This window comes from Patiria miniata, unplaced genomic scaffold (genome assembly GCF_015706575.1).
Source record: "Patiria miniata isolate m_02_andy unplaced genomic scaffold, ASM1570657v1 HiC_scaffold_7, whole genome shotgun sequence".
In the NCBI taxonomy this organism is placed as follows: domain Eukaryota; kingdom Metazoa; phylum Echinodermata; class Asteroidea; order Valvatida; family Asterinidae; genus Patiria; species Patiria miniata.
Genome location: NW_024037074.1, coordinates 21,083,012 through 21,095,340, shown reverse-complemented (window position 1 = coordinate 21,095,340; position 12,329 = coordinate 21,083,012). Strand labels below are relative to the sequence as shown.

At 40.6% G+C, this 12,329-nt stretch overlaps 2 protein-coding genes across 3 annotated transcripts in view; one reads left to right on the top strand and one right to left on the bottom strand.

The window, feature by feature from the left end:
- Positions 1–2,915, bottom strand: part of LOC119745341 (centrosomal protein POC5-like) — a 32,090-nt gene extending 29,175 nt beyond the window's left edge. For both annotated transcript variants that reach the window (XM_038221633.1, XM_038221634.1), the window contains exon 1: positions 2,811–2,915. In XM_038221633.1, coding sequence (XP_038077561.1) covers positions 2,811–2,903 — 93 coding nt within the window. In that variant the 5' untranslated portion in view covers positions 2,904–2,915. The remainder of the gene's footprint in view (positions 1–2,810) is intronic.
- A 2,583-nt stretch (positions 2,916–5,498) lies between these two features.
- LOC119745830 (histidine decarboxylase-like) overlaps positions 5,499–12,329 on the top strand; it is a 39,083-nt gene continuing 32,252 nt past the window's right edge. Inside the window, exon 1 of the mRNA XM_038222460.1 lies at positions 5,499–5,848. Coding sequence (XP_038078388.1) covers positions 5,821–5,848 — 28 coding nt within the window. The 5' untranslated portion in view covers positions 5,499–5,820. The remainder of the gene's footprint in view (positions 5,849–12,329) is intronic.

Here is a 12,329-nt window from a genome sequence, read left to right as displayed (position 1 = left end):
CTATCGTGCGCGTTCGTCCCTTCATTTATTCATCAATATACATGTATATTCAGCCTGAAAGTTGACCCCTGGTGGCGCGCTTCGGAATTCCTCGAATAGGAAAATTAGTGTGTAAAAGTCGGAGTTTTTAAACTTACTAGCAATTTATGGAAACTGAAAAATCGCATGACGTGAAAAAAAAAATCGTGCCAAAAATTGGAAAATCTAAAATAATTGAAAAATCTACATGTGGACTAGTGGAAATAGGAACACTCGTACAAAGCTTAAGATGAAAATTTAAGAAATAATTTTGTGCGGTCATTCGGTAAAAAATGAAACTTGAACTCTAAAATGTTTTTGGGACGTGACAGACAATGTTTTTGAATAAACTTGAAGACTAGTGTTCATTTACAAACAAATCTAAAATGACCGTTAATAAGAACTGTATTCAAGCAAGCCCGACTAAATCTGGAATTAGTCGGATGCAGGTAGGCAAATATTCGCGTCGTTATCAGTTTCGTTCTAACGCAAGTACGCGATGTGAAAACAAACGCGATCGAACAAGAAGACCATGTTACAAAAAACCGGACGTGAAAGGTTAGAAGTAAAATTCGTTTTGACCCATCTATGGAGGTTCAAAAGGGGACATCTGCTTTTCTGCTAACAGAATATAAGCAGAAAAGCAGATTGAACGTTTTGTTCAAATGCATTTTTCTACTTTTCTGCTTTTCTGCTACCAGAAGCAGATTGAACGTTTTGCTTAAATGCATTTGTCTACTTTTCTTATTTTCTGCTACCAGAAAAGGAGGTTTTACTTCTTGCCCTTCACTGACGGTTCGAAAAGGGACATCTGCTTTTCTGCTACCAGAAAAGCAGATTGAACGTTTTGTCACGGTGGTTCAAAAGTGGACATCTGCTTATCTACTACAGAAACTGAGCAGATTGAACGTTTCCGAATATAAGCCTCTCCAGTACAATTAGGCCTATACCCACCAAAAAAAGGACGGCTCCAAGTGACTCCGCCTCCGTCCTTACGTCATCACAGCTTTTACCCGAATCTCTGTCCAATCAATATACCATTTTCTAGCGTAGCCAGGCAAGAATGAAAACTTCACACGCTTCACACTGGTGATTGACACCATTCTAGCCTGGGATACGGAACTCGGCAGAAAAAAAGTCGGCTCACACAATGAACCAAATTGGAGGAACATTTCTTTTTCGATTATGCATATGCCGACTGCTGTTTCCAGGGGCGGCGGAACCGCCCCCCCCCCCCGATTTACCCAAGTGCCCCTTTTGCGGACATAAATGTGCCCCCTCGAGCATAAGATGTGCCCCCTCGAGATGAAAAAAAAACATGCCCTAAAAGTTTCTGACAATTTGTTTGAAGTAACCATTTCCCAAAATGGTATAGATAGTTAAGTTTTGACATGAACGACGAGTATGAAAAACCAAGCCCCAAAAGCGTCACAATGTGCCCTAAAAATGGGCAGATAATGCGTAGTTTGCTGCATAATGGCCGGTTTTGAAGAGCGCCCTCTATTTGAAAGATCCCCCCCCCCCCCCATTTGATCTTACGGGGGCCAAGTGTCCGGTTGAAAATACGTGTCGACCTTTTCAGCACGGATGTGCAAAAAAAAAACTTAGCAAGTGATGCCCCCCAGTCGCCGCCGCTGGCTGTTTCTAACACTTCTCTTTGATTAGAAATGCAGAAAACCAATTCCTGGCGAAGGAACACCTTCCACGACCCAAACTCCGAGGGTTGTGGAATGCCTTCCAACGTGAATGTAATATCATGGGGGTGATTACCTTTTGGAATTATTGTGTCGAACATTATAGCAAGAGAAATGGCAACCCCGTGTAAAATGCCCATAGAAGGGTCGCGGAGGAATCTGGAATTTTGTTTTTGCGTACTTTTTTCCATAATAATTTAATCGGGAATGTTGCATTTTCGTTTCTTTTAATGAAATTCTGAAACGTCTTCTTGTTAATTTTTCTCAAACTTTATACATGTAGTTAATGTGCATCTTGACCACCCAACTCCCCAATCTTAAGAAATTACCGCAAATAATAAGAACGCCTACTCGATGCTCATTGATAGCTTCACCCATGGCAGAAGAGCTACCCTTCTACAGACCGCAGCCTCATGTAATTTCCGGACGTGTACGGGTATTATTTGCACGTCGCTTCGTCTATACCATCGTGGTCATTGTATTTTATCGATGGGATTTTCATGCTTGCTCGATGACGAGCTAGCTGTGCGGGCGAAAATATCCCGTCTGCTACAATGATTTCTATTGATGACAATCTTATGAGCAGGTGTTGCGGTCTATCGAAATGTGTCCAGAGGCCTTTTTGGGGGGGGGGGGGGGGGGAGACTTACTGACGTCCACCTATTGTGGTCGTACTGCATACCAAAAGTGCTTCAAAGTTATTCAGCCTCCCATATTACTCCTATAATATACTCCGTTATTGCCAACATAGTCGGAAACAGAGTACAAAATAACTCTTTTCGAGTGAAAATTCACTCCCTGACTGAAACTAGAAGTTTTAGTGTGAAATTCATTCAATCGAATAGATCAATTCAAAAGATGGATATTGAGTCGGGTGATGTAAATTCAGTATAAGATTTTGCCCTAGTATACATACGAAAATCTGGACTACTGTTACCTAACACATCTCCTTAGATATCTCAAAAGAATTCCTGAGATTCTGGTAACACAATGACCAATACAAAGAAGGGGGGGGGGGGGGCTCTCTCCGTCCCGTATCGCGCTACATATGGTGGGGCACGAACCCACGACCTCCCGCTGTCTGGTTCAGACGCTTACCAATCGCATATGGGTCGGTTGGCCGGGTTGGTTAGAATCTGATGTAGCATCGGGTACCGAAACGAACAATTCATAAGATGGAAGTTGCATCATGGTACGGCCGATGTAAATTCAGTTTTGCCCTCCACCGACGCAGATCGAGTTGTCACTCTAGTTTCCATTAGACCGAATAAATCTAAACTTAGAGTGATTTTCACTCAAAAGCATCTAGTCCTTAGTTCCAGCCTGTGGAAATTAGAGAGAATCTGTTTCATGAACTTTGTATCGAGCAAAGGATCGATCGACCAACGGCCGAAGTACGATAGGGCTCGTATACCTATACGAGCCCTATCGGCCTGATTAAATGTCACTGGCAATTTTGTGTTTCCTTATATTAGGGACTACTCTATGTAATAGACCAATAGACCACGGCGAATGCCGTGGTCTATTAGGCCAAAAAAAAAATAAGTCGGTCTCTGGTCAGCGCGCGCGTCGATTTTAATCATGCGCGTCAATCTTTTTTTTCTTCCAAAATGTTCCGCGGTAGCTCCAACAGCGCCCTCTATTGCCGCACCTCCTCAATTTTGTTTACTAAAGAGCACCAAGGAATGGGAAATTGCACCAAGGCAAATGATCGGGAGCACCAAGGCAAATTATGGAGGACACCAATGTACATGAGGACACCAAGTAGCAAAATAGTACCCCACCTTGTCTGTACAATCCAAGCTTGAAGAAAGAAAAAAAAGCCAAAAAAAAAAAAAAAAGCCGCGTCCCCGCGTCAATTCCGGAACTTTGGTCTGACCAGAGACCGAATATTTTTTTTTTTTGGCCTTACACGTGAACAGATTTGCTGATTAATTAGGCAAGACCCCGCCTCTTGACCTCCGAGATTTTGACCAATCAGCGGGCGCTTTATATATCGAGTCTTCGGTCATTCAACCGTTGCGCGTCACATAGACAATGGATAAAAAAGTGTCACGCGCTCTGTATCATGTTACGCGATATGGCGGGGGCTGGTTGTTGTTGTATTACAAAACACTGCATTCGAATTGACCAATCAAACCATTTAGTCCTGATTTGGGAATGAAATGACGTCACGATTTAGTAAAGTCGACTCCGATTGGCTGGCGCGCGGCTTGCATACATTTGCATGTCAGGAGATGTCAGACGTTATACAGGGTTTGGCTCCGTGGATAACGGGTGATACTCAGACTAGGCAGACCGGAGCAACGCCCCGAACCCAACCAACCCAGCCAACCCCGCCCCGCCCCCAGCCCAGACCAACTCCCAGCCCAGTAAGTCCAGCCCAGCCATAGAGCTATATTAAATTATAGCTCTATAGCCTAGCTCAATCCAGCCCAGCCCAGCCCAGCCAAGTCCAGCCCAGCCCAACCTAACCTAACCCTCTAGGAACCAGACGATCTAGAGTGAAAATCATTTCAGATTAAAATACTTCACTTGAGATTCGAGTGAAAACTCAATCAAACTGAGTGAATAAATTTCAATCAAGTATTGAATTTTCACTCGAATACATAAGAGAACCACACCCAACCCAACACAACCCAATCCAACCTAAACCACCCAACCCACCCCACCCCACCACCCCAAGCCAATCCAACCCAACCCTACTCACATGAAGTCAACTCAACCAACCCTACACGACCCGTACCCTACCCCAACCTATCCCAAAACCCACCCTTGCCCAACCCAGCCCGAGGAGATTTCGCGAGGATAGTCACAGGCACCTATAGGGACAATTATTGATGAGCGTATACGTGATACTTGTTATTATTAAATCACCCAGCAGTTTGCATTGTCTTTTCATCATGTTCATGGTTGGTGGGTGGGGGGTCGGGTGAGTTCGATTCTGCATTCAATAGGGGTCGTTGAACAATAGAAGACAATAGGGTCCCCAATTCCCAAAGGGTCCCCCAATTTGGCAATGTGTACAAAACATATGGGAGGTCTTCCTAAAAAGTTTTAAGTACAAACAAAAGAGGGACAGTAGGGGGTCCCCGATTGCAAGCAAATACACACTTGTGTGTTTATTCGAGTACTGAAAATCGAGTTCAGGCCAAATACTCACTGGTACTCGAGTACGAGTACGGGTCCGAGTACTCCAATGGTCGGGCTCGGACTCAGACTCGGACTTCAGTCGGACTTTACTTCGACTTTTGCAGTGTAGTGGCGAGATAAAAGGATTATAAGGATTACTTATTGAGCAAAATAGGTATAAAATGGCTGCCATTTTTAAATCCAAGATGGCCTCCACACAGAAGGTCTACATTCAAATGTTACAATGGAATTCCTGCCTAGGAACTTCAAATCTATCTAAAAGTTCACAAAAATTCAGTCTTTAGTCAAAAAAATATAAAAAAATTGTCTTTTTTTAATAACATCGGGATAGTTGCTAGCACTGGTTACAAATGTAATGATATATAAAATATGATCTGATATATAAAAAAAAATACCACTGAACCGGCAAAAAATGAACCTGCAGAGTTGAGGTAGGCCTATATGTTTTAGCTTTTCACTATAGGTCTTATCCGAGTATTTGCAACTACTGTATCTGTGTTAAACACAAGAATGTCACTTTTATATGGCATTGGTATCGCCGCCTGTGACAGCTCTATTATATTCGTCACAGAAATTCCAGAGGCGTGGTTAGTGCCGCGATGTATGCCTATTATTACTACTGTACGTGATGTACATACGGACATCACGTTTAAATTTGCTTGCAACCAGTGGCGGTGTGTGTAACGAGTCAAACCTTGTGGGTCGAATACATGCTACGACGGCTTGCTTGCTCCCTGCGGTAAATGTGGTAGTTATAGCTACATTGGATATCATGGGTCAGTTTTTATCAGCCAAATTGAATGGGAATACCACTGCAAACAGTGCTGTTGTTTGGCTGTGAACAAGCAGCAAACCACGCCTTTTCTTCAGTGTTAAACTTTGGATCGTTGTTTGTCTTTCACTGGAAACCTGGACCACTGTCAATACAGAAAGCTAACCTGAGCTATCTGTAGCCATGGATGTGCAGGAGTATCAACAAAGGGGTAAGCAAATTCAACTTATGTTGGCCTCGACTGTTGTATCTGTACCTATGGCCTTTTTTTCTATTTTCGTGTGTTCATCATTAATAACATACAATGCGATTCTCGGTAAAATGACATTATGGTTCATAGATAGAACACTTTGTGACGTTATTCATTGAAAAGATAGGTAAGAAACCAGCGGGTGTGTCGTGTGCAGTATGCATGAGCGTTCATAGCCCCATAAATGTGGCTAATTTACTGGACTAGGCTTAGCTTCATAAATGTGGCCAACAGTTTACTGGACTACCTCCGTAAATAAAGGCCACACTTGATGTACAAAAACATGTCAGAAAGTGCTGCCTTTTTCAGATGTCTATTTCTCGTGAAATTTCATGTTGAAATTTTGATACGCAAACGTGTGCAAACAATTCTGGAAATTTCACGAAAAATAGACATCTGAACAAGGCAGCACCTTCTGATTAGCCTATAAAGAGGGTGAGTATGCTTCTAAAGCAAAAATAAACTACAAAGTAAGCCTAAGCCTTTGTTTTTGTACATGTTCCAAGTGTGGCCTTTATTTACGGAGGTAGTCCAGTAAATTGGCCACATTTATGGGGATAGACTAGGCTCCGTAAATATAAAGGCCACACTTGGACCATGTACTCGAACATGTAGAACTTTGTCAAGTTTTTATTTTCACATTCAGACTTTATTTGTAGTTTATTTAATTACGCTTGAGAAGCACACCCTCTTTAAAGCAATAGAAAATTAGTCCCCCCTTTTTCAGACTATGTAATTTCCAGGTTCGTGTGCACACGTTGGTATGGCCTATCTAAATTCCAACACGAAATTCGGAAAAATAAACGTCTGAAAAAGGGGGACTAATTTTCTATCGCTTTAAAGAGGGTGAGTGTGCTTCTCAAGCGTAAATAAACTACAGATAAAGTCTAATGTGAAAATAAAAACTTGACAACGTTCTACATATTCGGGTACATGGTCCAAGTGTGGCCTTTATTTACGGAGGTACCGTAGTCCAGTAAATTGGCCACATTTACGGGGACAGACCGCTCACTGCATAGAGTAACTTATTTTCATGCCTACTTTTCACACTTTTCTGATGTCTTAGAAAGAGGTTGTGTCATGCGGTTTGTTTTCTAGTTTTTTTGGTTCCCTGCAGCCTGTTGGTTGAACGTTTAAATTTTCCTTTGAACATTTCCAAAGATACAACGCCCTGAATCATATCTTACCATTTACAGTGTAATTGGACCAATGGACAAGTGTGACGCCATGCGGCTGATTCTCAAAATCTCTACCAATTTTCCACTCAGTCTATCGTTTTAGAAAATGTATAGGCCTACCTGTTTGGAACCGGTTGGTATTTAGTGAACATCTTGGGTTTAGGTATGGGTACATTGTGCCTGTGTTTAGTTGTTATTCAGCGTAACCAGCAGGCATACCGTAGGTCTATGTGGAAGCCGGGATGGTACAATGGGATATAAAGGGGTGAATAGAATTTCCTTGAGGCAGGGCGTGAACCTGTTGGAAAGATTCCCATATCTGCATGGCCTTAACTAATTTTTCCCTTCAGTGACCTATCAGCCATCAGAAATGGATAATTAGGCATAAAAAAGGTCAAATTTAGTATGGAAAATATTGATATATTTACTGAGAAATTTCCAGACCAGTCTCATACGGTTTGTGCACGGGTTGACAAGTGATTGCCAGATATTGGAATCTTTCCAACCTGTTTTTAAAGGCAAACAAAATCATTTGCTTTTCGTGCATTTTGTTCGTTTCCAAAAATAAAACCATTCAAAATCCAAAAAAATATGTTCAAAACCTAACCAGTTGAAGTGTCAGATCAGCCTTTTCAAGATAACAGTGAAAAACCATGCACAACCTTTTGTTCACGAAACACGATTTCGTCTACTCCAAAAATCAGTCAATTGACTGATCGTTGGAAATCGCATAATAATTTCTCGGGGTGTTTAAGCACCAGTATACGATTCAGGTTTCAGGATTATTTCCATACTATTAATTTGATAAGGCCAGTAAAATACAAGGACAAAACTACAACGGAACTTGAAATTTAATTGTGGGCAGGTCAGACAAGAAGCCGAAGCTTGTACTGTAGGTCTACCCCCTTCACAAAGAATACATCATAGCTATAATACGATCTTTAATCCCAGTTACACTTAGAGTCAATGTCAGATTAAAAAAAAACCGCTAAAAAAAAATAATATCGCTCATATATGTTTCTTGTCTGGAGTATCGTGGTTCAATAAGCATCCAATCACATCCTCACATTGGAATTTTGTATTTGTATTGAGTTTTTCCGTTTATCTCTGCGTAGGCCTAGTGTTCCAAATATATATTCATTCCGCAAATTCTAAATCAACGATGTTACCAGACCGGGAGTTGTGTGTTTTCCAAAACTCTATCCAATCCAAATGACTTAATCTGATGTTGTAATGGAAAAAGTAAAACTGTTTTGTTTTAAGTTTTTTTTTCTAACAATGACGTATTCATATTTCAACAAGGCAACGCATATGACAGCGCCTGACCCACTCTACGTTTGTAACTGGAACATGAACGCAAAGCCATAATTCATATGAATTTGTTGTGTTCACTTAAGCTCAAACCTCTGTGCGGGCCCGTTTCCGGGCGAGAATCCCGGTAAAAAAGGCCCCTTTTTTCGATGTTTCGAGTCATAGTTTGATAACCATGCGGTCTTTTTCAATGGGGGTAAACGGTTCTGTACAATTTAACTCTTTCTCTTTCTCATGGTATATGTTATTTTTTTTATCTTGAAAAAATCCACCGTACTTTCGGCTTTGAAAATGTGAACTTTTCATCATATTCCTGTGTAAACGCACCGATTGAGCGCCCTCGCGTCGACTCTTTTGACTGTAACTCCTGACTAGAGTATCGAATTGTGTGGGGGTAAACGGAATCGAATAGCTTAGCTCCTCCTCTTTCCTTATATGTTAAACTTGTTATGATTGGTTGAAAAAAACCACCGTACTTTTCACAAAGAAAAAAAGTGGCCAATGACAACTTTCGATCGATAAGGCATCGTTGGAGACTTACATCGATGTACCATTGCTTACCACGTGTTTCGTGATCTTGGACTCTGCTCATCACCTGTTTTTCAAGACACGTTTTCTCCAATTCTACTTTAGATAAGACATTTAAAAACTATCCATTTGTAAATCAGTTATCTGGCATTAAACTGTGGTCTTTTTAGGAGTTAATTTCATTTTAAAATAATGTAATTTTGGATCTGAATACTGTTCACTTCAAGGCAGTTATAGAAATTTGTGATGGAAAGTTCGCGCACTTGTTTATTGGGCTGTACCATTTTGTTTGTGGGGAGGATATCTATATGCATATACACGTTAGTGTATACGTCAGATTTCTTGAAGAATTCAAAAAATGAAATAAGATGTTTATATCAAGTTTGACAAAATCGGACAAGAAGTTGTACTATTAGGCATACCTTCACATCGATATGTGCACAAATCCTATATGTACATTGTCATGTATAGGTTTGTTTTAACCATTTTATGAATGGAATGTGCCGGGCCACATTTTAGGGTTGAACGCACAGCCACACAGGGCCAGCGTTAATCCGATTATGTAGCCCTGGACCTCTGTGTGGTACTCTGCGCGCCAGATTTAAACTGTAAAATTAAGTGAACAAAAGTGGGGGTAACAAATTCATATGGGTATTAAGGCACTTCAGTCACGCATAGAAAATCGAACGTTTTGGACTCCTGAATTTCATAATACTCCTCCCTGTACTAGCTTCATTTTCTGCTGATAATAATAAAGAAAAAACAATTACACAGCAAATTCCTCAACAATTTGATCGCTATAATAATTGTCATTCACGCCAAAAATGTGGTAGCATTTTGTTTTTAAATTTCAAAGGCCTCTTAAACTCTCCTGCTTTGTCGATGTACGGCAGAACAGACGCAATGTAGAACAGAACAGTCTCCTGACGATGACTAGAGCAGGCTAGTCGAAACGTTGAGACCAAAGACAAGTTCTTTTAGAACTTAAAGCAGGACTGTTCTTATCAGAACAAAAACTACTTAGCGAACGTTGATAATAAGCAGAACAAGTTCTTTTCAGAACTAAATATCTTCTAAGCAGTATGATGTGCATCGGGTCGGGTTGACCAGGCCAAACCGACCCGAAACATTAGAGATATAAACCGAATCCGAACCGAAACCGATCTTAACTCCCTCAAACCGATCCGACCCGACCCGACAAAAAATAAGGTAAAACCGAACCGACCCGACCCGAAAAAACCCCCGAATACCTTGCTTGGACAAAGTGATCACTTTATGATGGATTCTTTTGCAAAACCTTCGTCTCTCTTTCTGTCATACTAGTGGAGCTGCTAAGCGAAAAATCGTGCACTTTGTGGTAAAAGCATGAAATTTGGCATGTGGGGTCAAAATGGGCTAAAAATCATGTTAAGATCGGGACCCATCCTGGATCTTGCCCATTTTGGAGGCGGAGCTTGATTTTTCAAAAAAGGGGGTGCAAACAATACAAACTCATGAAAACTGTATTTAACATCAAATTTCCTTGCTTTTTTACACTTTGAAATAAACTTAAACATGAATTCTAGCATTCTAACACCTGTTATTTTCCTTCCATTTTGTGGGCGTGGTCTAAATGGTAAAAGAGGCGGTATATATTAGCAGTTTGGTTCTAATATGGAAAACATCATTCAGTTTTGTGGTAAAATTCTGAAAATTGGCATGTCCAATTGAAATGGGCTAAACATAATTTTTAGAGGTGAACGCATCTTGGATCTTGCCCATTTGGCGGACGGAGCTTGATTTTTCAAAAAGGGGAGTGCAAAAAAAAAAGAAAACTCAGAAAACTGTATTTTATTTTACGTCATCGTGACGTCAATTCGGACTTTGCATACTAGTACCATTATCTACCTACCCAAGTTTTTAGAAAAATGTTGTGCAAATACCTATTACCTAACAAACCAAATACAAAAAGAATTTTTAACTTTGCATGTTGCGTTCGTGAGATATGGCTAAACGGTCCAAAAATTCAAATATTCATATAAAATCTCAGGATGTCGTCATCATGACGCCACTTCATTTTTTTTTTACCTATAACACATCCCGGTCTGGCCACATACCAAGTTTCAACCCAATCGGACTAACAGTTCTGTAGATAAAGGACTTCAGAAATATGACAAGTAAATATTTGAAATCTGAAGCATTTACTTCTATTATATTCATACTAGTAAACGCTTATAGTGTAGCCAAACCTAAAAGGTAAAAACTAATTATTTTCAGATTTCAGCAAATGGTTTTTAGTAAAAGTGTTTGCTTAATTTTCATTAATACAGATGCGAGTAAATGCTTTAAAATTGGAAGTCAAAGCAAATGCCATGTTTTATTCATACGAACATGGTATCATTTGTACTCTATGAACTTTGTTAATATTAATTTTTCGCGATTAACATATAATAAATGCTGTAACTTTTTATTCATACGAAACGAAGTATAAACGATAAATATTTTTTTCTGGTAATGAAACCAAGGATTCCTCAAAAGTGCATGCCCCAGGCACTGTAGCTCGCAAACCCCGAAAAAAAAGTATAGAGAAGACAATGAGAAGAAATAACAGTTTTAGAGGTGGGAGGAAAATCCCAGAAGAATAGTCTGGGGAAAACCCACGGAATCGGGTAGGGACTGAAAACCCAATCCACATGTAAACCATGGGTGCCGATGCACAGCGCATTGTGCGCGTAAACGGCATTGCGTTCGTCACGTTTGGCGCTTTTTTTTATCTGTCCTCCAGCACGTGACCCTCCCCAGTGCCGCTTTCCGTTTCGGTTACGATAACTTTATTTTCTGCAAACCTATAAATGGTAAAGCTTACGTTTTACTGTAGCTCGCAAACCCCGACCAAACCGTAGAGAGAAGACAATGAGAAGAAATTACAGTTTTAGAGGTGGGAGGAAAACCCCAGAAGAATATTCTGGGGAAAACCCACGGAATCAGGTAGGGACTGAAAACCCAATCCACATGTAGACCATGGGTGCCGATGCACTGCGCATTGTGCACGTAAACGGCATTGCGTTCGTCACGTGTGATGCGCTTTTTTTTTGTATCTGTCCTCCAGCACGTGACCCTCCCCGGTGCCGCTTTCCGTTTCGGTTACGATAGTTTCTGCAAACTTATAAACGTGTGAAGCTTAACATTTTGCAGGCCATTTACTCAAGAGCAAATGGTTTTTAGTAAAAGCCTTTGCTTAATTTTCATTCATTCAGATGCGAGTAAATGCTTCGAAAGTGGTAGAAAAAGCAAATGCCATGCTTTATTCATACAAACATATGGTATCATTTGTACGCAGAATTATTTTGCTTTATAATTTCAAGGTTGCCCCAACCCAGCCTTGTAAATGACAAGTGCATATTTGAAATCTGAAGCATTTCCTCCTTTTTATTCATACGAAACGA